Below are 27192 nucleotides of genomic sequence, written 5' to 3' on the forward strand. Positions count from 1 at the left end.
ACACTTCCCAAATTGATTGACAGATTCAAAGCAATTCCTATTCAAACTCTCAGTTGGTATTTTTTAATAGAAATTGACAAATACTCTAAAATTCAGATGGATAGAGAAGGTACTTTTAAAAAAACATATTTTTAGTTGTAGATAGACTCAATACCTTTATTTTATTATTTAGTTTTACGTGGTGCTGGGGATGAAACCCAGGGCCTTACACATGCTAGGCACCGTAACTGAGTTACAGCCTCAGCCCTGAAAAGGCACTTTTGAAACAATCTTCAAAGATAAAAAGTTGAAGGATGTATACTCCCTGACTTGAAAATGACAACCAGGTACGCATGTGAGCAGGAGGCACAGGTCACTGCAGCAGAGCAGAGCCCAGGCACTGCCCTACTTGCTACCCAGTGATCACCTGCTGCCTGGTAAGGGTTCCACGTGATATAATGGGCACAATGGTCCTTTCCGTAGCTGGTGTCAGTACACTGCATGTGCACGTGTGAAAGAATGAACCCGGATGCCCGTTGGACAACAACAACTCCAAACGAACGAGAAGCCTACACATAAGAGCTAAAACCACAAACTTCTAAAACAAAACATGACTTTGGAATAGGAAACAGTTCTTAAATATGACACCAAAAGCACAAGGAACCAAAGGAAAAAGTAAACATTTAAAACTTTTTTTTTTTTTTTTTGGTACCAGGGATTGAACTCAGGGGCACTTGACCACTGAGCAGCATCCCCACCCCTATTTTGTATTTTATTTAGAGACAGGGTCTCACTGAGTTGCTTAGTGCTTCGCTTTTGCTGAAACTGGTGATCCTCCTGCTTCAGTCTCCTGAGCCACTGGGATTACAGGCATGTGCCATAGTGCCCAGCACATTTAAGGCATTTATGCATCAAAGGACATCATAAAGAAAGCAGACAGACAAGGCACAGCGGGGAGGGAGGGAAACATCCAGAACATACAGAGCTCCTGTGACCGACTGGAAAGGATGACAGAAGGGAGAGTGAGCAGAGCACTCAGATACACAGTTCCTGAGAAAATATGCCAATGGCTAACCAACATGGGAAAAGAAGCTTACTGTCACTGGTCTTTAGGTAAATGTAAAACAAAACCACAATGAGATACCATCTCACACCCATGAAGGTGGCTAAAATGAAATGAAAAGAAAAAAATTGGAGGGTGAGAATGTAGGAAAACTGGAACCCTCGTATGTTGCTGGTAGAATGTAAAATGGCAGAGTCACTGTGGAAGACAACTTGGCATCTCCTTAAGAAGCCAAACAGAATTACCAGATGACACTACAATTCTACTTATAGGCATATGCTCAGCTGAACTGAAAACATACATCCTCCCAAAGATTTGTACACAAAGTTCACAGCAGCAGTATTCACAATAGCTGAAAAGCAGAAACAACTAGAAGGTCGTCAATTGGTGAATGAATCAACAAAATGTGGTGTGTCTGCTAAAGGGACGCTGTTCAGTCACGAGAAGGGAAGAAAAACTGAGAGGTGCTACAGCACGGGTGAGCTGAAACCACAACGCCAAGTCTAAGCCGAGAGGGAAAAGGCCACGCACTGCAGGACTCCATCCACATGCAGCGTGGGGAGCAGGGAAAGCCACGGGGATGGGAAACAGTAGCGGCCATGGTGAGAAGAGGGGGCTAAGGGCTCCAGGGAAAAGGTGGTGACTACCAATTAGTAAGGGGTTTCTTTTTGGGGTGATGAAGATGTTCTGGAGTTGACAGCGGAGATCACTGCACGCTGTGAATGCACTAAAATCATGGGGTTGAATACTGTAAAAGATGAATTATAACTCTTAAAAAGAAATAACACAGGGCTGGGGCTCAGTGGTAGAGCGCTTGCCTAGCTTGTGTGAGGCACTGGGTTTGATTCTCAGCACCACATATAAATAATAAAGTCCAATGACAACTAAAAAAAATTTTTTTTAAATAACATAAAACTGTTAGAAGGAAAACAGGAATAAACTCATAGTGTCCCCAGGACAACTATGGAATTGACTACAGGCAAGCTCGCCTGCCCTCACCACCATGCACCAAGAGTGCTGAGCAAGCAGCTATGAAGTGCCCCTCTCTGCAGGTGGACTGCCCCCACTGTGCGTGGGCAGCTGGTGTGTGCTGCATTCCTTACCTGTGCCCTGCACCCTTCTACTCACTTCCACAGCCCTGTGAGGTAGGGAGGACTCCAGCAAGGACATGGCACCTCCCTGTGACCAGGACTACCAACATGGGACCTCCACAAATTCTGTGGACTCCAAATGGGCACTAGCAGGGGTCAGACAAAATGACTTTCACTAAGTCACAACCTGTAATTATAAATCTTAACAGAAATACGCTTAGCACAGGAAGTACATTCATCAGGCCCTTAGCATAACTGAATCTGTGCTAAAATCAGACTCCACTTGTGACTTAGCTGGTGGAAAAGGTGAGAGAACAAACTGACGTCAAACGTAGTGCAAAGTGAAAGTGGCAAAGGGCGGGCGGACAGGAAAGAAGGGTCTGAGACCAGGAGAGCACTTGCAAAATGTGGATCTCCCTGTAGCAACATTTTAGGTGACTTTTACCTCCACCTTTATACTTTTGGGTTTGCTTGATTTAAAAAATAATCTATTTTTAATTATTAGAGAATAATCTATTCAGCCCTAAACGTCACCCATCAAACTCCCAGCTGGGAGTGGCAATGATCAAGGCAGCAAGAGTGCTGACCTCTCTCACTATGTGCTGCAAGGGCAGCTGTGGTCCTTTCTCCAGTAAGTGCATCCTGACGGCTTCGTCTTACTAAGGTGCAGGTTCCTACTGGTTAACTTGGCTTACCTGGACAGGTGGTTCAATCATGATCCAGGCTGGGAGCATCAGACTGGGATTCAGAGGCTGGGTGCCTACACGGAAGTAAACTCCACCCCTGGAATCACAGGCCCAGATGTGCTGACTTCCACAAGCCAAGCTCGTCAGTTTTATGGCACCTGTAGAAAAACAGAGAAAGAGTACACATACTATAATTACTCCTGTGAAATGGCTCACATTTCATTTCATCTATGAACTTTGATTTTATACTTCAAAGGAAGAAAGGAGGCTACACTTTGGTTGGACTCGGGTGCATGTCCTTTGACCTGCTGCAGCTCTTCCACGTTGGGTGTGTAGACTTGGCCGGGTCTGAGAACATCATAACGAGGGGAGTCCGGAAGGCTCTAGCTGCCCTGCCATCTGCCTGGTGCCACATGGTATCCCTTCTAGGCTGTGAGCAAATTAATCACAGTGCTGCCATCACAGTGCACAGCCACCACAGGCTGGGATAACATTTCAGCACAAGTTCCACCATTAGATTACTACTGCCAGTAAAGTCTGGAGTCGGGGAAGGGAACTCATATTTACTGATGGCCTTGACTCAAATTAGAAACGACTATCTACATCTCCTAAGGAATCTTCACGTTTATATTTCTCTGTTAATTAAACTGATTATAAGCTGAAAAGAAATGGGAGGTGCCTTTAAAAAAGCATTAGGCTGGGAGTGGAGCTCAGTGGTAGAGAACTTGCCTAGCATGCCTAAGGCCCTGGGTTCCATCCCCAGCATTACACACACACACACACAAAAAAAAAAAAAAAAAAAAAAAAAAAAAAAAAAGAAAAAAAATAAAAGTTTATGTGGCAAAAATGTGCCACTGCTAATAGTTACTGAACAGCCACTACAGGATGGGCTCTCATTTCAAACTTCACAGCCAAGATCACACTTATTATTGTCCAAGTTCATGCAGGAGGCCAGCCAGGCTTTTACAGAGAGAAGTTTGCCTGGGATTGCCAGACTAGAAGGTGATTCAGTCTGGAGGCCAAGGCTGGACCCCCTTTGAACCTGGGTCAGCTTGACTTCTCTACAACAGCCACCTCTGACCTCTCAGGCTTCACACAACAAAATACACAGACATGCAGCGTCTGTGTCCCATCTGTTTCCACAACCAACCTCAGTAACCTATACCATCAAGATGTGGAACATTTTAATCACTCCCAAGTTCTGTAAGGTCCCTTCCTGTCAATGTTCTCTGCCCTGGACACACTAAACAGATCTCTATACCAGAGGTAAGCATGGTCTGTCCTAGCAGTTCACAAAAGCAGAACCGGAGTGTATGTGCTAGAACGTGAGTGAGCCTCAGCCTTGCTCACCTCGCTCTGCTGCTGAGGGCACTCCATGTACGTATATACCTTAGCTCCTCCATCCACCTAGTGGTGGACATTGGCTATATCCACGTTTTGCTGGTAGAAATAGAACTGCTAAAATCATTCTTGTAGAAGGTGGGTTTTTGTTTATGTGTGTGAACATGTATTTTTCTTGAATAAATGATCTAGGTGTTGCTAGGCCATATGTTGGATGAATGTCTCATTTTAAAAGAAAAAGCCAGTTTTCCCAATGTAGGTACCATTTTACATGCCTACTAGCAGATGTGCAAATTCTGGTTGCCTGTGCTCTCACTAACATTTGGTTCTGGCACCTTCTTCATCACAGCCTTCTAGTGGGGGTGAAGTTGTGTCTTGTCTTAGCTTCAATTTATGTTTCTCTGCTAACCAACCAAGAGGTTGAGAGCTGGGTGCAGTGGCACACACTGTAATCCCAGCTGAGGCTGAGGCAGGAAGATTCCAAGTTAAGGCCAACCTAGCAACTTACCTAAACATTGTCTCAGGATAAAACATAAAAAGGGCTGGAGATACAGCTCAGTGATAGAGCTCGCTGAGTTCAATCCCCAGCAACACACGCGCACAACCCTCTCTCCCACCCCGCCCCCCGAATCTTCTACTATGCACGTGGGCTACCTTCTTTTGTAAAATGCTTATTCAAATCTTCTGCACATTTAATTAATTGCAGTGTATTCTGATTAGACAGATAGAGGAGGTCTTTCTATATTCTGGATACAAGTTTTTGCCAGATACCTGGAGTGTGAATCTAACCTATGGCTTGATTTTTCATTTTCTTAACTTCTTTTATGTGAAGCCTTAATTCAACAGCTCATTCTAAGTTCAGTGCATGGTAAAACGGTGTGTGGCCAGTCCAGCTAGCATTGGGGCTGGGTGGGGCCCAGCAGCCTGAGCGGTGCCCCTATTGCACAGCCAACACTGGCATGGGTGATGACTCACAAGATTGCACCACAACACACCAGCTACCCTATGGGAAGCTTGCCACAGGTCATCATGATGCCAGTAAACTATAAGCTCACCTACAGGGACTATTCCAGCTACTGGAGCCTTCAAACTGCCCCTGGAGCTCCAGGCAGTTGCTTGGTATGCTAATCACACACAACAGGAATGCACTGGGCCAGGTGCTCAGGTGGCAGTAAATAATACTGCCAGGAGGACACACAGAGTCCACAGGACAAGGTGAACATGCTGGAATATGTGCTGCGGTGTGCAGACCAGCCTGTTCTGCACTAGAGTCAGGAAGAAAAAGAAGTTTAATGGAGGGTTTTTCTGCAGGTTTTACCTCCCAGAGAGTGCATGAAATTCATAGTCTGTTCCACAGGGACATGTGGCAGAGCCTGCTCCCTCCCTAAACCCTCTGGGGCTCCTTCACATTCCCCAGAATCCAGCAGGGCAGCAGTGGTGACTAGGATGGTGACTGGTTCAGTAATGGGCTATGAGCAGACACGATGAGGCACTTTACTCCAGAAGTGCAGCATGTGCCCTTCCAGCTTTTCCCTCCTACAGGTACCCAGGTGGTGGAGCAGCAGAGCAAGGGTGGACATCAGAAAGATACTGCCTGGGGCTGTGGCTATGGCTCAGTGGCTGAGCGACTTGTAGGTATGAGGTATTGGGTTCCATCCTCAGCCCCACATAAAAATAAATAAATAAATAAAATAAAGGTATTGTGTCCATCTACAATTAAAAAATACAAAAAAGAGAAGAGCATGTGCAAATTGTCTTTCCGGACAGCTGCTTTCGCCTTGTGCCCTGGACAGGCTGAGGGCAACTTGGAGCAAAAGTGGGGATCCTTCACAAGAGGTGGGAGTTCCATTACCCCCCAGACTAACTGCATGTGATGGCAGCTTGTACCTACATTTCAGCTGGGTTGGTTAATTTATTATTATTATTATTATTATTTTTTTTTTTGGTGGTGCTTGGGATTGAACCCAGGGCCTCACAAACGATAGGCAAGTACCCTATCAACTGAGCCACATCCCCAGTCCCCTTATTAAAATTTAGAGACAGAGTGTCACTAAGCTGTCCAGAGTGGCCTCAAATTTTTGACTTTTTTGCTTCAGCCTATCAAGGAGCTAGGATTATAGATGTGTACTGTGTTTTATTTTTATTACCAGTATAAGGCCAAATACAGGATCAAATCGCATAACCCAAAATTACTTAGAAATGGAGTTGTAAATACTACTTTCTGCCATTTAAAAATCTTACTGGGGGGGCTGGGAATGTGGCTCAAGCGGTAGCGCGCTCGCCTGGCGTGCGTGCGGCCCGGGTTCGATCCTCAGCACCACATACAAACAAAGATGTAGTGTCTGTCGAGAACTAAGAAAAAATAAATAAATATTAAAATTCTCTCTCTCTCTCTCTGTCCCCCTCTCTCTCTCACTCTCTCTTTAAAAAAAATTAAAAAATAAAATAAAAATCTTACTGGGTATATACTGTGGGCAAGCATTTGGTCCCTGCCTGCAAAGCCTCTGTCTTCCTTGAGCAGATGGCTAACGAATATAGCAAGGTGGACTCAAATGACTGCGGCACCAGAGGCAGCAGCAGAGTGCTCAGGGAACACTGTGGGGAAGTGTCAAGGTGGGGACCCTGACTGAGGCAAGTTCAGGGTCAGGTGGCAACCTCAGCTGAGTCCTGAGGAAGAGGCAAAGGCAGGAAAGTCCAGGGAGGGGCACGCTAGGCCCTGGAGAGAAGCCGACAGCAGGCAAGGCAGTGCTTACAGTGAGGGCGTCAGCGGGGCAGTGGCAAGAGGCTGGGCGGATCAATTTTGAGGGCTTGGGTGCCATCCCAGCGACGACAGCTTTATTCAGGTGGCACTGTGGAGCCATTTGACACTGAGGGCAACACCACCTGAACGGTGTTTTAGGAAGACAGTGCTGGCCGCATGGGAGGAAGTGGGTACATTTGGTGCTCTGGGTGGATACTGCAGTCCTACAGTCCTGTCAGGAGGGGGCTCCAATAGTGACTGTGGGAGGATGGGAAGAGAGGGCCAGGTAGCATGGGAGAGTCTTTGAGGCGGATGGAACAGTCCACCGCTGGCTGGACTGTTCAGTGGTGAAGCAGAAACTGCTTAAGAGGGCTCTGCCCAGGCTGGGGGCACGGCTCAGTGGCAGTGCTTGGCTAGCATGCATGCCGCCCTGGATTTGATCCTTAGCACTGCACAAAGCAAATGAGCAAACAGACAGATCGGACTCTGCTCTTTCCTTCAGAATTCAGTGGGAGTAGAGTGAAATCAGAAAAAACAAAACAAAACAACAACAAGAACAAAAACCAAACAAGTTTGGGAAGGATCAGTTTGACACTGAACAGAATCTTCAAAGGCAGAGTTGGTCCTGAAAAGGCCACAGCCCCTTCACTGCCACGGCACCCCAGGGCTGGCATTTATAGCACAATGCTGCATCGCAGCTCATCCCAGAGGAGTAGCCCAGGCACAATAGTGCTGACCAGACAACGCTGCACTAGTCAATGTTGCCTGAAGACACCTGCCAAGGATGTCAGATGTGGGGTCCTGGGCAGAGAACTGACCCCACCTCAGAATCTGAAATCCCTAACTTAACTGTTTTCTTTTTTTTTTAAAAGATTTTTTTTTTAATATTTATTTATTTTTTGGCAGACACAACATCTTTGTATGTGGTGCTGAGGATCGAACCCGGGCCGCACGCATGACAGGCGAGCGCGCTACAGCTTGAGCCACATCCCCAGCCCCACTTAACTGTTTTCAAAGCTCTCCTGATCCACCTCTTCTCCCCATGGCTGCACAGACATGCCTGGAGTGGACCTTGTAAGAGGACACCTGGTGCCCTGGTCTGCCAGCTGGGTGAAGGCCAGCACCCCTCCCACTGCGCCCTGTTGCCCTGCCCTGCTCCAGCAGAAAATCTACCGACTCTGGACTGCCGTGCTCCTCAGGTTTATGAGAAAGTGGTGCAAGGAGTTTGTTCGTCATTCCAGCATCAACCAAATAACCTAATAAATAAGATCTAAAGCTGAAAGCGAGATAGACTAAAAATGGCAGAGCTTTTCAACATAGGATGCTGGAATCAACTGCTTGCCCAGTGGTGCAAGCCCAGCCATCTGACTGCACCCAGCAGTCCAAGGATCAGGCCAATACTGAAGGCTTGAGAGTGTTCCACACTAAGTTGTGATGCCAAGAAAGTTGACACTTAGATGGGACTCTTGCTGGATCATCTCTGGGTGGTGTGGGGTGAGGTAGTGGCTGCTGTTCCCATTAGAAAGATGAGACAGTATCATCTTTGAAGGTGAAGAGTAGCTTGCCTAGGACCCAGCTCTCTGCACACAGTTGGCACTGTGTCTGCCACTATGTCCTGCCTTCTATTCACGCATCCAGCCCTCAGAGAGCACCTATGAAACACCACAGGGCCAACACATCCTAGACTCAGGCTTGTCTTTTTTTTTTTTTTTTTTGGTGCTAAGGATTGAACCCAGGGCCATGTGCATGCGAGGCAAGCACTCTACCAGCTGAGCTGCATCCCGTCCTTGTCTTGTTCTTGCTTCCTCTCCCTCCTAAGTTGAGACTCAATCCTGCTGAACCTAGGATTCTCCTCTGCAAAGAATGGCCACTTTTCCAGGAAGCCCAAATGCACACCTCAGAGACTGGAACACGGCTAGCAGGACTAGCCTGAACCAGGGACAGGCAGGGGCCATGTGGGGATGGAAGGCCCAGGCAGAGTGGGCTGCAATGGCATGGCACCTGCATGATGCCCCCTCGCTGTGCACCCCTTTGCAGTGGTGTGATGGCCTTCCCTTGGAGGAGCCAGGTGGGGGTGATGCTGGTGAAATAGTTTCATTCCTGACCCAAAGTGTGCAAATGAGCATGGCCTCCCCCAGCTCTACCTCCAGAGAAACTAGCACCTCTCCCAATGGGCCTGGTAAAGATGACTAGAGAAGGGCTAAGGGCCAGTGGGTCTCTGGACAGATGAGATTTCCCAGGGCAGACAGCAGCACCAGCATTCAGATCACTACCAGCCACAGCCTTGTCTGGCAAAGGCTCTCAGAAAGCCAGAAAGTGACCAGTAGGTCCAGAAAGCCCAAAGCACAAATACTCACAATACCCTGGAAAATCCCTAGCTGTGGCAGGGTTTGCTTCAGGAACAGCCGGATTAGGTTCAGGGGCCTCTACCCAGCAGCCTGTAGGAGTCCTGGTGCCAAAAGCGAGAGTGGCTCTGTGCTGGGCCAGGCTTGCTCAGGGCAACACCAACTTTATGAAGAGTGAGACCCTGCCATACAGGAGGGCCTGGGCAAGGAGGGACAGCCAGCCTCTCTGCTTGCGCACTTCCTTCCTCATCCTCTTTTTTTGTGAGTCTCTGTGGTTGGTTGTGTTCTTGACAGTGGAGACTTGTCCAATTCAGAACACTGGTTGTGGGTGCACAACAGCAGGAGCCCTTGCTGCAGGGGAGGGCACCCCACCCTGGGAGCCATCTGCTGTGGCCTCCACCTTCATATAAACCACACTCAGCATGCAATGGAGGAAGGATAGCATCTTCAACAAATGGTGCTGGGAAAACTGGAAATCCATATGCAACAAAATGAAACTGAATCCCCTTCTCTCACCAAGCACAAAAGTTAACTCAAAATGGATCAAGGAGCTTGATATCAAATCAGAGACTCTGCGTCTGATAGAAGAAAAAGTTGGCTCCGATCTACATATTGTGGGATCGGGCTCCAAATTCCTTAATAGGACACCCATAGCACAAGAGTTAATAACTAGAATCAACTAATGGGACTTACTTAAACTAAAAAGTTTTTTTTATCAGCAAGAGAAACCATAAGAGAGGTAAATAGGGAGCCTACATCCTGGGAACAAATTTTTACTCTTCACACTTCAGATAGAGCCCTAATATCCAGAGTATACAAAGAACTCAAAAAATTAAACAATAAGATAACAAATAACCCAATCAACAAATGGGCCAAGGACCTGAACAGACACTTCTCAGAGGAGGACATACAATCAATCAACAAGTACATGAAAAAATGCTCACCATCTCTAGCAGTCAGAGAAATGCAAATCAAAACCACCCTAAGATACCATCTCACTCCAGTAAGATTGGCAGCCATTATGAAGTCAAACAACAACAAGTGCTGGTGAGGATGTGGGGAAAAGGGTACACTTGTACATTGCTGGTGGGACTGCAAATTGGTGCGGTCAATTTGGAAAGCAGTATGGAGATTCCTGGGAAAGCTGGGAATGGAACCACCATTTGACCCAGCTATTGCCCTTCTCAGACTATTTCCTGAAGACCTTAAAAGAGCGTACTATAGGGATACTGCTACATCGATGTTCATAGCAGCACAATTCACAATAGCTAGACTGTGGAACCAACCTAGATGCCCTTCAATAGATGAATGGATAAAAAAATGTGGCATTTATACACAATGGAGTATTACTCTGCACTAAAAAATGACAAAATCATGGAATTTGCAGGGAAATGGATGGCACTAGAGCAGATTATGCTAAGTGAAGCTAGCCAATCCCTAAAAAACAAATGCCAAATGTCATCTTTGATATAAGGAGAGCTACTAAGAAGAGAATAGGGAGGAAGAGCATGAGAAGAGGATCACCATTAAACAGGGTCGAGAGGGGGGAGGGAAAGAGAGAGAGAAGGGAAATTGCATGGTAAAGGAAGGAGACCCTCATTGTTATACAAAATTACATATAAGAGGAAGTGAGGGGAAAGGGGAAAAAAAAACGAGAGAAATGAATTACAGTAGATGGGGTAGAGAGAGAAGATGGGAGGAGAGGGGAGGGTAGGGGAGGGGGGATAGTAGAGGATAGGAAGGGCAGCAGAATACAACAGACACTAGTATGGCAGTATGTAAAAAACTGGATGTGGAACCGATGTGAATCTGTAATATGTATACGGGGTAAAAATGGGAGTTCATAATCTGCTTGAATCAAATGTATGAAATATGATATGTCAAGAGCTTTGTAATGTTTTGTACAACTAATAATATTAAAAAAACACACACTCAAACTTCCTAGTTGGTCAGGAATTTACTTAGAGAATGATCTTATGTCTTGGCTTATTTAGTACTTCGTGGACTATGAATGAACTATCTGCAAACTGTGCCGTACTACTTGGCCTACTCTAACTCCTGGGCCCAGAGAAGAGCTGCAGTTAGGGGCACATCTTCTTGCCCTGGGTATGAGAACCCTCGACACGTGCTGAGAGCCTCTGCACTGGGTGCTCTCCCAGATGTCGAGGCGCAGACAAATGTGCCATTGATCCACACACAGGGCACATCCCTTTTCCAGATTTAAAGGTCACAGAGCTATATCCCATGTTCAGACAGACTGACAGAGGCAGCTGCACCAACAGTGCTGCTTGTAATCAATTATTAGTAGCAACTTCTGAATACCCAAGGGTAGCGGGTAAACCGCCTCACAAAATCAAGAGGCCCATTTCATCCGGAAGAGTGACCAACCAATCTCCTAAAACCCAGCACCTGAAAATCACATCCAAGAATTCACCCAAGGCAAATTCAGGGCCCTGAGGCAATCGGGATCCAGCAAGCACACTGACAAGACAGTCATACCTAGCTGGGAAAGGTCCAGCCTTGTCCAGTGCATGCCTGTGGGGCAGCTCTTGGATAGCGTCCTGATAAACACCTGGCCGAGGCTGTCCAAGGCCCACAGCGCATCCCGGCAGGCAGCATAGGCTCTCATCTCAGCGTCGGGGGGCAGCTGCACTGTGGAGGGGCGGCTCTCTGGGCTCTGGGTGCTGATGCTGCACAGATCCTTGCTGCTCTGGCACAGCCACAAAGAGCTTCCTGTGGAAAAGGTTCATGTCTATGACGGTGCCCTGTTTGCAAGAAGCCACCTGCCCTCAATACACAAGGCAGCTTTACCTTCAGGCACACACACCTAACACTGTCCGCAGATGCTGGCTGGCTCATACTCCATACTCACCCAGGCAGGAGGGCAGGGGCTTCCACGTACTTTAAGTTAGAGGAAACACCATGACCAGCTGGTTAGCCAAATTAAGCCTCAGATATTTTAAAGGAATGGAAAGAAAGTGGGACTTAGAAGGTTTTATGAAGGCTATAATGTGGCTCCCATTTATATCAGGCTGGGAAGCCTTTAATACAGACTTTTAAAACAGACTGTCAGACCTCACCAAGAGGAAGGACCTTTCTGAAAGCATCAGCATCAGTCCTCTGCAGAAGTGGGAGCAGCAGTTCTGCAGGAGGAGAGCACCAAGGTGCTGTCCCCACCCTTCTATTAACCAAGCAGGACAAGACCTGGAAAGCTGGAAATCTCCTCCTTCAAGCCTTGCCTCAAAATGACCTTTCAGTCCCTCCACCATTTCAGTGAGATTTTAGATTCTGTTTAAAATGCAAATAATCCCTGAAGAAGTTAAACCTTTAGTCACAGTATGAAAGTAGAGCATTATTTAAAACCTGTGGTGAGATTTGTTTTGGGGTTTGATAATTTATTGAATTTTGAAAACCTGAGGGAAGGCCTGCCATATGTCTGTGCAACAGTTGCAGAAGAGCCAGGCAGCTCCAGGGGAAGTGTGACAATGTGCCTACAGCACACCCATGACATCATGAGGAGAGGGTCAGTAGAGACTGAAAGCTGCCACCCATCAGCTCAGGTCAGTCACTGTGCCCAGTGAATCTGTGCCAACCCAGGAACAACTTAACATTTTCTGAGATTTCTGGCAGAACTGTGACCAGAGCAAGCTAGTGAGTAAGCATGAATTACGCTGACCAAGTGACCCACACGCTGGAGACTGATGGCTGGAACTAAGTACGCTGCTTCCTCCTTATTCATAGACTTATGGTGTTTTCTAGCTGACCCAAAGTGCAACCCTGGGAGGAGGCCCTGACAGGTCACCTAACTGCTGGGGCTCCCAGCTATCTGGTAGCAGCACCGTTTCTCCTGACTCCAAAGCCATGTTTTGTGAGGGGCCATGGGTTCTGCACAGACACAAAGTGGCAGGAGTTGTGCCCTTCATTGGGGCACAAGTGTGGTACTCAGGGTAGACAGAGGCTGCTAGAGGTAACATAAGAATTATCCAGGGCAAATGGGAAAGGTGCCCAAAGAAGCTATGGCCCCTGAAATTTGCTGCTGGGTGACCTGCTACCAGCCCTTGTGACCACACTGCACAGTCTCTCCTTCACAAAGACACTCTGCATCAGTCTCAGCCACCTTGACCACCCCCTGGAGGCTCTTCTGAGCAGGCTATCCAGCACAGACCCTTGGTTCACCTACCAGGGCTACTGGCTTGAGACACTGTCATATCCTCTGTTTCAAGAACTGCATGGCTGTATCTCCTCACCCACTGGGCTATGGTCAGACTATGGTCTGAACTTTTTCAACTACCAAACCATGCACTATATTTCTCTACAGGCTAACCCACCTTCCTTGGTGGGAGCAGCAGAAGCCAACACAAAGGCCCATTTAGTTGCAGAAGCTGTCCCCCGGGGAACGACATTATTCCAATAAGTGCCTGGAAAGAATAAATAATGAATTAAAGAAAAAAAAAAGATGAAAACATTTCAGAGTTTTAGTTCTAGACTATAGCTGCCCACAAAACCACTTACAGCTGATTCTATTGTCCTGGGATTAAACAGTCTGAGCCAGATGCATTTCCATGAACATGGTCAGTCTGGGCTCCATCTTGTCTGCAGAGGCCCAGGGAGATCAACGGGGGAGGAGCTAGAGCCAATTTATTAAGAAAGGGTTCACTCACAGATCTGGCTGGTATCTTGTATGTCCTATAGGAGTGATAATTTCCCTACAGGAAATGGACCATTCTCGCTACTAGGCTCTGTGGGCTTGGATAGATGTTTCCCTTTAAATGTGAAATTATTAACATAAAAATGGGCACCATTTGCTTTTCTTATATCACAATAGGTTACAAGAGGAAACTGATTATACAATGTCTAGAAAATGGGTCCAAGTTTTAGGAATGACACACTGAAAACAGAACATGGGGGAGCAGTGATCAACGAGGCAGAGTGCCCGCATGCCAGAAGCTCCATGCCATTGGTGCTGCACTACCTTTCAAGATGGAATCTAAAAGCTTTTCTGCAGGAGGCTCTGGGTTTGATCCCTGCACCACACAAAAAATTAATTAATTAGATAAAATAAACTGGAGCTGCCTATCAAGCCAATCTGAAAACAAAGTGATCTGCCCACCTATGAGGCTTCCTTTCGCCACGTGGAACTCATTCTTGCCTGCGCAGATCCAGACGCCACTGTGGTTAACTCCCAGCAGGCTGGGCTGGCACTGAAGCTGCTGAGACCAAAATGCCAGGCGCAGTTTGTCTGCTACCTTTTCTACGGGCGCCTGGGCTGCTGTGGCCACCGAGTGTGTGGCCTGGATAATCGTCTGGAATAAGCTGCACTGGTCAAACACCACGTAGTCGGTGATGCTCACCTGGAGGGGGCAGAAGAGCAAAGACCTGTGTCAGTGCAGTTGCCAGCACATGCTCTGCCGCCAAGCAAGGTTCTGCCACATCCGCACATCTGCATCTCCAGTAATGATGGCCAGGCACCCCCCCCCACACACACACACACACGTGCATATGGGGTCTGTGAGAGGGCTGGGAGTGGAACAACAAGCTACTAACTGCCACTGCTTCAAGGGTGGGATTGAAAGTGGTGGAGGACACTAACTAAAAAACAAAACAAAACAAACCCCAAAAAACCTATAAATAAATTAGAAAGATCAGTAGGGTGGAGGGAGAAGGGGAGGGAGAAAGTTCTGGGGTCTGAATTAGAGCAAATTATATTCCATTTTTTTTAATTGTCAGTGGACCTTTATTTTATTTATTGATACGCAGTGCTGAGAATGGAACCCAGTGCCTCACACATGCTAGGCAAGCACTCTGCCACTGAGCCCCAGCCCCAGCCCCAGCCCCAGCCCTCCATGCTTTTTTGATTAGGTCAAAAGGTATCTTAATGTTATATGTAACTAGAAAGAATAAAAAGAAAGTGGTGGAAGAAAATGTTTCCATTGTATTTTACATACTTCCATATTACCTGGATCAGTTACTAGGGTGTATTATTTTTGTGATTAAACAGCATTCCTTCCCACTCATTCTAAGTCATTTATTCTAATGGAAATGAGCAAGAACAATTTTGCTTTTAAATTCAGATGTTGCCAATAGACAATAATATACAACATTTAGACTAATAATGAATTAAAAAAGTATTATAAGTAAGAGGATAAAGTAATTTATGTCTTAAACCAGGACTACCAACATTCACGCTAAGCCACCAGCATAAACCAGGATACCTCTGGGCACCTACAAGTCTCCTGGCTCAGAGGCAGAACTCGCTTCCATAACATTCCTGGAAAGCATCTGCACAGACACCTCCAGAGACGCTTTTCTAGGCAATCACTTCCCCTGAGGGGACTTCTCCCTTGTTGGGTGGCTGTGATTGAAAGTGAGTTCTTTATGACTGCATGACTTTCTCTCATAGTTCTGCATGTTGGGTTCAGTTACAGAGATCCACTCCTGCCCAGATGTTCACTTCCCTCTAGGAGTCACACAAAATGAATGCTGAGAGTAATGTTACTTATTAAAGGAAACTTAAAAATTAACAAACAAAAAGAAAATACAACACACACTACCTCTTTTTTTCGATTCCAGGGATTAAATCCAGGCTTTACCAGTCCTTTTTTAATTTTTAAATTTTGAAACAGGTCTCCCTACTGATGCTGGATTTGAACTTGTAATCCTCCTGTTCAGCCTCCATAGCCGCTGGGATCACAGGTGTGCACCACCACGCCTGGCTCATACTATCCTTTCTTGTCTGTGAAAGGACTAGGGTGGCTATGAGAGCTGTCCTAACTCAAGTTGACACAGATTGGGTTTTTTGTTTGTTTATTTTTTTATATGGTGCTGAGGATTGAACCCAGTGTCTTACAAGTGCTAGGCAAATGCTCTACCACTGAGCCACAACCCCGGGCCCTGATACAGTTTTAACCACACAGGGTTCAGACCCTGCTGCAGAGCTGCTGCCACATTCAAAACTCTGTAAGCTCTCTCCTGCATGGCTGTGCCATCTGCATCAGAGTGCTCTGGAGTGAGTGGCAGGACGCAGGTGCTGCAGCCCTGAGGCTGGCAGCCATGCTGCTGAGTGGCAGACAGCAGAGTCCTGGCTAAGGGCCTGCACTGCTTCGCATGACACTCACCCGACCTGGGGAGTAAAGACACTGCCAAGAGTATCCGTTAAATATGTCAGATTCATCCCCAGCACTCAAGATGTGCATAAAAGCAGAATGCAGATCACAAGAGAATGGAAAAAATTAGCAGCTAAACACTGGCTACAATAAATCAATCTTAAGAGTATTTAAAATAACTCTGCTGCAAAGTGTCTCAAAATGGTTCTGTCAAATTTCTCTGAAGGTAATATTATGATGAAATGAGATCTAGCTTTCTGAAAATGAATTTTTCTTTTTTGGTGGTGCTAGAGATTGAATCCAGGGCTTTACATATGCAAGGCAAGCATTCTATATCCCCAGTGAGTCCTTCCTTGAGTCAGTCCTTCAGTCCTTCCTTCCTTCCTTCCTTCCTTCCTTCCTTCCTTCCTTCCTTCCTTCCTTCCTTCCTTCCTTCCTCCCTCCCTCCCTCCCTCCCTCCCTTCTTTCTTTCTTTCTTGCAGGGGGTACCTGGGATTGAACTCAGGGGCACTGGACCACTAAGCCACATCCCCAGCCCTATTTTATATTTTATTTAGAGACAGGGTCTAACTGATTTGCTTAGCAGCCTTGTTTTTGCTGAGGCTGGCTTTGAACTCACAATCCTACTGCCTCAGACTCCTGAGCCCTGGGATTACAGACATGTGCCACCACACCTAGCCTCTAGCTTTCTTTCTTTTTTTTTTTTTTTTTTTAATATTTTTTAGTTGCCAGTGGATTTTTCACTTTATTTATATATATGTGGTGCTAAGGATCGAACCCAGGGCCTCACACATGCCAGGCAAGTGCTCTGCCACTGAGCCACAACCCCAGTCCATTTTTTTAAAATATTCTTTTTTTTTTTTTTTTTAGTTGTAGTTGGACACAATACCTTTGTTTATTTTTATGTGGTGCTGAGGATTGAACCCAGGGCCTCGCCCGTGCTAGGCGAGCGCTCTACCACTGAGCCACAACCCCAGCCCACAGCTTTCTTTATGCTACTTAAAAAACAGATTTTAGCCAGCTCTTCTTTGTGAAGAGGCACAGTCGTCTCCTGCTTTGACAGTGCTTGTACAGAACCCACTGTTGAGCCAGCAGCCCTTCATTACCTCCTCAGTGCCCTCACCACCCCAGGCCTCCACACCTCTCCTCAGCCACCTCAGCTACCTCCCTGCAGGCACATCAGAACTACCCCAGGACTGGGAGGCCGGCCATTGTCAACTGCTTCCTGTGCCGACTTGTCCATGTCTTACTACTCTGTGATGATGTGGCTCTGAAGAACTTTGCCAAATATGTTCTTCACCAATCTCATGAGGGGAGGGGGCAGGGCAAGAAACCAGACCATGTCGACTGGGGGGTGGGGCTGAATGTAATAGGATGCTCTCTAAATGGGAAGAGTGGAACCCTGGAACTGCACGAGGTGGCCATGACAAAAAAGACCTCCACTTGCATAATTGCATAGAGACTCATCACTTGTGTGAGCAGGTGAAATCAAAGAATCCGGTGCCCATGAAGACAACTTGTGCAAGATGGCAGCCCCAGAAGGAGGCACGGCAGAATCTCTTCGACAAGCACAGCCACGAAGGCAGTGATGATGAGAGCTAAGCCTCAGGCTAACCCCCACAGTCATGGAATGACTTTTCTGGTCACCAAGGCAGTGTATGCATGTTGGGGTACCTTTACCTTTTCTATAAGTTGTACCAAAGCATCCATGTAAGTGCTTTAATTTGTATCATTTCTTCAAATAAAGGAACCTGGTACCCCCAAAACACAAACCATATATATATTTAGTACACATATAGATATGCATATACATGTGTATATCTGTATATGGTTATAAGTACTCAGAAGGTATTTTAAAATCACATAACTTTATAAATATTACCTAGAATATCCCATTAGAGACAGATATATGCAATATACATGTTTATCAAGGAGCAAATATAACTTATTTTCTCAAGTTCTCATCTGGCAGAGCAGACAGTGCATAGCATGCCTCAACAAGGCAGATCTGAGGAGACAATAAAACCCGAACCAACAGAGACATAAAACGGAAGGCATCCATCTGGGTGTGGTGGGAAATGCTTGTCATCCCAGGGACTCAGAAGGCTGACACAGGAGGATCACAAGTTCAAGGCCAGCCTGGGGAACTTAGTGAGACCTGTCTCAAAATAAAAAGGGGTTGGAGGTGTGGATCAGTGGTAGAGTCTAGAATGCATATGGCTCTGGGTTCCATCCCCAGAAACAAACCAACAAAACAAGCCCACCCAACTATAAGATGTAACGTAGCTCACAACTGTCAGAGCTACCTCATGCCCACAGAGAAGACCGGGAAGCGAAGCTATTGAGGGGGAAAGTGGGTGCTGCTTGACTACTCCCTCCGGCTTCTCACAGCATCCTCCTGTCAAGGAGCATGTGGGAAACTCTCCTTTCTCTGTTGAAACATCACTGACTTAAGAGGTCTTTCAAGCAATTGTTAACAGATGGATTTTAACTGTGGGTTGGGTTTCTCTTTTCATAGTATATTTGTTCCAAATTAAACATCACTATTACCTAGGTCTTCAGATGGCTGCCACTGGGTTTACTTAGCTTATAATGATGAATGTCTAAATAAATAAACAAATAAAATCTGCATTACTTAAACAAGGACAGCATGGCGAGTTACCCCTGATGACAAGTCCTTGTGTCTCACATGTGCTCAAATCCAAGTGTCTGGCCCACAACAGCAAGAGTGAGTACTGTTCATATAATCCAGCCTCTTAAGGAACAGGGGAGGAAGAAAGGAAGCGGAGCCCTTGGTCAAGCCCAGAGCACCTACTTGCCACCAGTGGCTGTCATCTCCTTGTGGCTTCTTGGGAACCACGCCAGTTCTGAACCATAGCTTTCCACGAATGTCCAGAGCCCACAAGGTGTGCTGATCCCCGAGAGTTATGCAGACAGGCTCCAAAGCTTGCTTTTCACTAAAAATGAGCAAGAGAACACGAGATTCAGTCCCCAGAGTCAGGGCCGCCCCATCGCGTTTGTCCTGGTGGGCTTGCATGAAGAAGAAACATGCCCCTGCTAGGTGTGAGTGAGTTACACAACTGTGCAACAGAAACTGTCCAGATGTGCAGTAGTTGTTCAAGAGCCAGAATGGTGGGGAAAGCTATGGAGAGAAAGCCACCTAAGACAAGTGTGAGTGGGTGCTGATGGCATCCCAGGCCGAAAGCATCCCCATCACTACCCTCTCCTCCCCTAGTAATCTACCGCGAACTCCCTCATGGGCCCAGTGATGTCATGCAGCCAGCCCCAGGTAGATGCCGCCCTCTATGCAGGGTTTATCTCTTCCTCCTTCTGGGCACATTCATGACAGCTCTGAGGCTCAGCTACTGCTTCTAGTGGCATACTGCCTCCCAGCCTCTGCAGGCAGTCAACAGTTCCTTGGCACCATGCATTCCACATCCCATCAAAGACCCTCTGGACTAACTGGTGTCCACTATTATGAGGCTCACCGCTGGACTGGCAGCTGATGATGGCAGAGCCAAGTCTCAGCCACCCTGGCTCACAGCACTGCTCCCTGAAGGTTCACTGGCTGCCTAAATTCAAATCAAGACCATCCTGGTCTGATTATTCCTAAGGACTAAATTTCAATTGACTAGGATGAAAATACAACAAAGTATCTTGACCTAAGCCATTGTAGCCTGAACAGGCAGTTCTGAATGGAGACCACCACGAGAGACTTATGACTTTGAGGCTCAGGGTAACACAGGGCAGCAGCATTTTAAAAATAGCTCCAACTTGATGCCCTGCTGCTGGCACAGGCAGGCAAAGAGTGTCCCCAGACCAGGCTTTAGAAGTTAACTCTGACAACTCAAGAGAACTCTATCATCCTGAGACCTTTAGGGGTTGGCTCTGCCCAGAAAGACCTGCATGGGTGGCTTGTGGAGAGTCACGCTGAGGAGAATACAGGAGAGGACAAACACAGTGCCTGGCCGTACCTGACAATGTCACACTTCCACTGCTCCCCTTCTGGACAGAAGCTGCTCACGCCCTCCCGATACAGGAGGGCCCTCTGTTCTGTCAGTGCCCACACCACACTGTTTCGGGCTGTGATCTGGGACAGTGGGTAAGGACAGTCGACCTTCACAGCTCGGGCACAGGGGCGATCCACGCTGAGACCTGCCAACAAAAGGAAACAGAGGGCCTAAGGATGCAACATCAGTACTTCACACTCTACCATGAATCTGATGTTTGCGTATTTTTCTTTTCTAGTACTTTGCCATATTCTTTCATAATGAGTGCCTTTATCTTGAAGGTTTAGCCAACAAAAAGTAGTTAAATTTTGCTTCAACATGACATGTGTCTAAGGCAATTTTAAATACTCTTTGGAACTAAAGGATTGTAATTCAGAATTCTCTGTTGTCCCAAGGTAACTTTAGATGTTCTGGAGAAGCCAGGTGTGGTGGTGCATGTTTGTAATCCCAACTATGTGGGAGGCTGCTGCAGGAGGATCACAAGTTCAAGTTCAGCCTGGGCATCTTAGTGAGTTCCTGTCTTGAAATAAAAACACAAGGGCAGAGGGTGGACCTCAGTGGCAGAGTGTCTGCTTAACTTGTGTGAGACCCTGGGTTCATTTCCCAGTACTGCAAAAACAAATTTTTAAAAAATAAAACAAAATTTAAAAATAAAAAGGGACTGGAGATGAAGTTCAAAGGTAGAGCACTTGCCCGGCATGCACAAAGCCCAGAGTTCAATTCCAAGTGCCGCAAAAAAAAAAAAAAAAAAAAAAAAAAAAAAGTTCGCAGGTCTCTTTTACTAGGAAGGCTGTGCCCCTCCGGGCCTCAGCTGCTGCAGGGCCTCCAGCCAACAAAGCAGCTCCCCTTTTCTCTGCTTTCACCAATGCTAGATGCAAACCCCTCACTGAGATCTGTTAGTCACACTACAAGTCTGTAGCAGGGCCAGAGCTCCCTCCCTGACTCCCTGTCCCTGGCTCTTCCCCTCTTCTTGTTGTCTGTCGTAATTATAACCTAAGTGAGCTCAAATGCCACTCCTAAGGGAGCTGGCAAAACAGCTATCACCTAAAACCTTGTGTTCTACAGCCTCAGCTTGCAATTAGGTTTCAGTGCTATGATCATAAAAGCACCCACAGTACTACCCAGATGGGAGTCACTTGCAGGATTTCTCATTGTACATTCTTGGGCAACCCACAGGCTCTAATGTATAGGTTCAGCTGGGTCTCATCAGAAATTACTGTCCTGGTAATTGTGCTGGCACTCCTGGCTAAGAGTCATCTTCTCTTCATCCCCAGGCCAAAAGCATCACCTCTTCCCCACGTCCCAATCCCAAAGTTCTGGAAGCTAAATATGTGTATGCCTTGCTACACCCATTTTCACTTAAAGGAAGATGGAGGAACTAGGTTGGAGAGAGCAGGATCTGAAATGGCCTGAAGCTGGAGAGGCTGCCCACCATGTGCTCAAGGCTCCTGGACACCTGAGAGAGCCAAGCTAGCCAGAGCTTTCAATCTCAAGAACCACCCGAAGCTGATGGTTCACAACAGATAAATCATGCTTTTGGAACTAGCAATATTAAATGATTAGAAAACTAATCTTTACATAAATCCAATATGACCTCTTGACAACCCAAACAGAACTTCTCTGCCCCTATGTCCTTTGCAGGTATCAAGAGATCACAATGTTGAGCTGGGGATGTGGCTCAAGTGGTAGCGTGCTCGCCTGGCATGGGTGCGGCCCGGGTTCGATCCCAGCACCACATACAAACAAAGATGTTGTGTCTGCCGAAAACTAAAAAATAAATATTAAAATTCTCTCTCTCTCTCTCTCTTAAAAAAAAAAAAAAGAGATCACAATGTTGTTGGCAAACCGTTTCCCATTGTGCTGACAGTACATGAACACTCACTCATATTGCAATATGTTTATAATAAACAGGTCCCACTGTGCCACACCTAGCAGCTGGAGGTTTTCCTAAAGGCAGTTTTCTAGGACAAGCTGAACTTCTATGTGGAGCATTATTTCTTGTTTTTCTCTGACAACATGTAAATAAGCACATAGAGCCAGTCTTTGACCTGGCTGGAAAAAACCCAGCCGCTCAAGCTTCAAGGGGGAGATGACTCTGTTTTTCTTCCCTCTTAAGATTGGATATCACAGGGTATGTGATCTGCAATGGTTAGCCACAAGAAGATTCTGCTTTTCTATCTCGCTAAAAAACCCCTCAATTTGTCCCAAATCTGTGTCAATATCAGGAAATGGCAAACTCCTAAAAGTTTTTTTTGTGTAAACGGGTGGTGAGCTTCTGAACTATGTGTTACTAACAAAGCAGGCACTCAAGAAGCGGAGGTGCTAAACAAGCCCTCGGTCACCTGTCTGTAGGTACAGGTCTCCGTTGGTCCTGATGATCCAGGCCGTGTCATCACTCAGGGCCACAAACACTGCCTGGGGCAGGGCTTCATACCAGTGCCGCTTCCCCTTGATGGTGACTTTTCCACAAGCAAAAGCACGGTTAGATTTCTGCTCAATTTTCCAGAGAAGGGCTCCTGTGGAAATAAGAATCCTACTCACCATCCAATAAATATTAGAATTTCCTAAACAAAAACCTGTACTCTGGGTCCTGTAAGGGAGAGATTTCTAACTCACATCCTGTTGGTTCCAGCCAACCATGCTGAGGCTTGAACCCTTGGCCACCGCCTGCCAGCTGTGTCTCTGGGCATCAAGTCCTGGATGTCTCCAAGCCTCAATTTCCTTATCTGTGAAATGGGATCACCTCCCACCTTATAGGCTGGTCTAAATCCTGGAGATGAGGGGAGAACCATGACATGCATGTGGAGCTGAGCATCTCACAGGGCAGAGGAATGACACCCTGTAGCCTGGACGGAGGAAGTGTCCTGATAGATATCCTGCCTTCAGGGATTCAGAGGGAGGGACCACTTCTGGGCAGGCTAAATGGAAGAGATGCACAAAAAGGACGCATTGAAGGGGATTCTGAGGAAGAGAGGAAGGAGGAGCTGTATATTGGAAGGATGCAGACAGGCCCTCCAGATGGAGGAGCGGTACCGGACAAGGCAGGCAAGGTGAGGAACTACCGGCTGAGAGCAAGCTGGGCTGGACCAGGGGTTCTGTCAGGTGGCCAGGCCTGGGTACTCCCCAGCACCACACAGCATGGGGGCCCTAGTGCCCCTCAAAGATATGGGCCCTGAAGGACATCTCAGTTGACAACATTAATCTCAACAGAAATGGGGAGCTCCAACCGGAGCAATAAGGAACTGAAGAGCTGGGAGACACAAAATAATTAATGTGACCAGAAGAAAACCAAAGTTTCTAAGTGGCTGGGGAAATGAACCCAGAGGCAACAGGAGAACAGTTAAGAGGCAGCGCCAGCTAGTGGAGGGGCTGCTCTCTCAGTCAGTCTCCACAGAGTAAGGTCTAAGCCAGGAGTGAAAGAAAGCGAACAAAACAACCCTAAACAAACTGGTATTTTAAATGGTGACAGGGACAAGGACAAGTACAGAGAAGTTCAGAGTAAAGTTACAGGAGCCTTGTCTGACTCCCACTTCAAGGCAAAACCCATCTGCTTCCATTCTATTCACCCCACCACACTGGAATACATAGAGAAATGGCCAGGATTAAGCAAAACGAATCCGAGTCAGTCTTGGTGGAACACGCGATGATTCCAGTGACTTGGGAGGCTCAGGACCTAAGCAACTTAGCAAGACCCCATCTCAAAATAAAAAACCAAAAGGGTCAGGGATGGGGCTCAGTGGTAAAAATGCCCCTGGGTTCAATCCCTAGCACCAACCAATAAATTAAAACAAATTAGAAGACCCTCTTTTGGGAGTGTCTGCCTGAATTTACTAAGGTACCTAGTCATGGCAATGGAAAAGTAAAGGACCTCCCTTGTACACTTGAGGAGTAGACTGTGCACCCAGCGCACACAGCTCATTAGAGACAAACTTTAAAAAGAACACCAAACTGGACATATCCGACACATCCTTGGGTCTGTCTTCCTTAGTTCAGTTGCTTTTCAGTGGACACTGATGAAGAGAAATACACTTTATTTATTTATTTATTTATTTTTCTTAATTTATTTTTTAGTTTTTTCAGCAAACACAACGTCTTTGTTTGTATGTGGTGCTGAGGATCAAACCCGGGCCGCATGCATGCCAGGCAAGCGCGATACCGCTTGAGCCACATGCCCAGCCCACACTTTATTTTTATAAGGACATAGTATATTAATATATCTTTTTAAAATCTTCAATTCTAACTATTTATATAGCTTACTAAAATATCTTCATGTGTTGCCATTGCAATTAATAAAAAACCAAAAGCTCAACAGAACAGCCATCGCACTATTAACTGATGTCAAAGGAAGAAATTCTCGGTCTTTGGAGGAAGCACCTCTCAGGCCTGCTAGGAAAGGTCAGTCTGCACTTATGTGCTAAGCGGTTTGCACCTGGGAGCTGGGAGCTGGGAGCTGGGGAGCTGGGGAGCTGGGGAGTTGGGGAGTTGGGGCCGGGAGGCCGACCTGAAGGGGAGACCGCCACCTGCTGAACCGCATCTTCAAACTTCTGCCAGCGCAGCCCAGCGCCTGGCAGTGCACTGCAGAACAGGCTGCCTTTGTAGTCCAGGCACCAAATATACTTCTCGGAGACCGCCAAGCTGAGTATGCCATAGCCAGGACCCGAGTAGCCCATCCAGCTCTCTGCAAACTTACAAGGACAGAGTGGGTCAGTTCCAAGGCAGGGGATACCGCTGCATCCATCCTACTTTTGTCAATGAGAAAAGAGAGAACATCAAAATGATACAGCTGAGAGGGTCTTTGTGAAGCCATGCAGAGACTGGTCCCTGCTCTCTTTGGAACTCCCACTTAGGAACATTCTGGAATAAGACCCCATAGCAACCCTGGGTGACACCTGGTCAGGTTGAACTTCCTTCCTGAGCATGAGAAGGGGCCCTGGCTTCAGTCTACTTTACAAGGAGGTGCACATCAGCACTCACTGCAGACCCACTGTGTGTGTCTGCCTGTTGTGGGTATGCAGGGGAGCAGCTCTCCACTCTTTTTCACCAGCTTTCTAAGCACTGTTCCCACCCTCAGACATGTGGTATGGCATATGCGGTGGCCGTGAAGGCCTGGCCAAGGCATTCTAACTGAAATTGGTACACTAAGGTTTCATTACTAGGATTCTTTTAAAAACCAAAACTAAACACATCCCTTGTACTTTAACAAACTTCTAAAACTGCACAGGAAGTTGATATACGCACTGAGTACAGATGCTCAATATGGAAGTCAACTACTTCAGCGAGAACAGTGTTCACCGCTTCTTCTGCTCACCATGGCAAGCCTTGCTCCTGACCCTTCTCCCCACAATAAAATACCCACAGAATGTCTTGGCTTTTCAACTGTCTGGTTCAGGGCAAGGAGGGGTGGGATTTGGAGGGGAGAGGGTCCTCAGAATGCCAGGATCCGTCTCACCTACGTAAGGACTTTCCTATACCAGCCCCATAAACAAGGTCTACCTGGCTGACGCCCTGATGGGCCTTCCTGCAGCCCTGTCTACTTGACATCCTCACTGAATCCACTTGACCCTGAAGATCTGGACATGACCTGGCCTCCTCTGTAGACTCTGAGGCCCAGGAGACAGGATTCACAACAACCACCATCTGTGCTGTGATATCCCCAGCAAACACAGCCTGGCAGCCTGGGCATGTGGGAACCAGTGGGTTCAAAAATGCACACAGGAGGGCCGAATGAGAGGCCCACCTGGTCTCCACACAAGCAAACAGACACTTCACTCTGATGGCCTCACTGTACAGAGGATGGGAGAGGGTTCTGGGGCCCATTCTGCCCTTCCATTTACTAGGTGATCTTACACAACTAATCTGACTCTTTTGAGCCTCAATTCCCTCTGTTAAATGGGACAATAGTACCTGTTTTGTAGTTTTTAAATTTTATTTTTATTTTTTGTGATACCAGGGGATTGAACCAGGGGCTGTCTAACATTGAGCTACATCCCCAGCTCTTTTTATTTTTTGAGACAGGGTCTGTTCAAGTTACTGAGGCTGGCCTTGAACTTGGGATTCTCTTGCTCAGTCTCCCGAGTCGCAGGGATCGCATGCGTGCACTACTGTGCTGGCTAGTTCATTTTTTTTTTTTTAAGAAGCAAGTATGTTAACTTGTAAAGGGCTCAACAAAGTCTCTGTATATGATGAGAGCTGACAAAAGTCACACACTTTTAGCACTTGAGAACCCAGTGGAAACGTGGGGAAAGCCCCCATGGCTCTAAGTGAATAGCCAGCCACCAGCTACATCTCATAGCCACAGTTAGTAGGAAATGTTAGTTTTGAAACCAAATGCTTTTATACTTCTAATGATGATTACTTGCTAAGGAAAGTAAGCACTTAAAAACATCACTTTTTAATATAAAATGCCCAAGAGCAGTTAATAAGTACCTCTTAATTAGAGGGGCTGTAGGCCCACAGGAGTCTGACTATACCAAAGCTGGTTTCTGTACAGCATGCTGGGGAGTTTTGGGGCCACTGCCTGGAGACTGAGAGACAGCAGTTCTGCAAATAGCTGCAGTCCCTGCTGATGGTGTCTAGGAGGTATCTGACTGTGGAGGGTAGGGAGCACCCCATCTTTGACCTCCAGAGGCTTTCCACACCACAGCAAACATTGCTCTGCCCAGTGATTTCTGAGAAGGCCCCAGGCTAACACTAAGTGAACATGCTGCCCTGGCCTTGCTGGGTGGGAACAGATAGCAAGATGCTGCTTCTGTAGGCAGTGGGTCACTGAGCAGGGCAGAAGCAGTTCAGGCCATTCAAAGTCTCTGTGCTGCAAACCCCCCCAAATCCAATCTT

General features: G+C 46.8%; 1 protein-coding gene across 2 annotated transcripts in view; it reads right to left on the bottom strand.

Annotated features, from left to right (window-relative positions):
* Positions 1 to 27192, bottom strand: part of Tecpr2 (tectonin beta-propeller repeat containing 2) — a 79124-nt gene that overhangs the window by 19931 nt on the left and 32001 nt on the right. For both annotated transcript variants that reach the window (XM_026413784.2, XM_026413785.1), the window contains exons 10-17: positions 24860 to 25043; positions 22701 to 22874; positions 20323 to 20503; positions 19164 to 19305; positions 14356 to 14596; positions 13574 to 13663; positions 11745 to 11978; positions 2829 to 2977 (exon numbers count right to left, since the gene is read on the bottom strand). In XM_026413784.2, the coding sequence (XP_026269569.1) occupies positions 2829 to 2977; positions 11745 to 11978; positions 13574 to 13663; positions 14356 to 14596; positions 19164 to 19305; positions 20323 to 20503; positions 22701 to 22874; positions 24860 to 25043 (1395 nt within the window). The remainder of the gene's footprint in view (positions 1 to 2828; positions 2978 to 11744; positions 11979 to 13573; positions 13664 to 14355; positions 14597 to 19163; positions 19306 to 20322; positions 20504 to 22700; positions 22875 to 24859; positions 25044 to 27192) is intronic.

Source organism: Urocitellus parryii, chromosome 6, assembly GCF_045843805.1.
Source record: "Urocitellus parryii isolate mUroPar1 chromosome 6, mUroPar1.hap1, whole genome shotgun sequence".
Taxonomy (NCBI): Eukaryota; Metazoa; Chordata; class Mammalia; order Rodentia; family Sciuridae; genus Urocitellus; species Urocitellus parryii.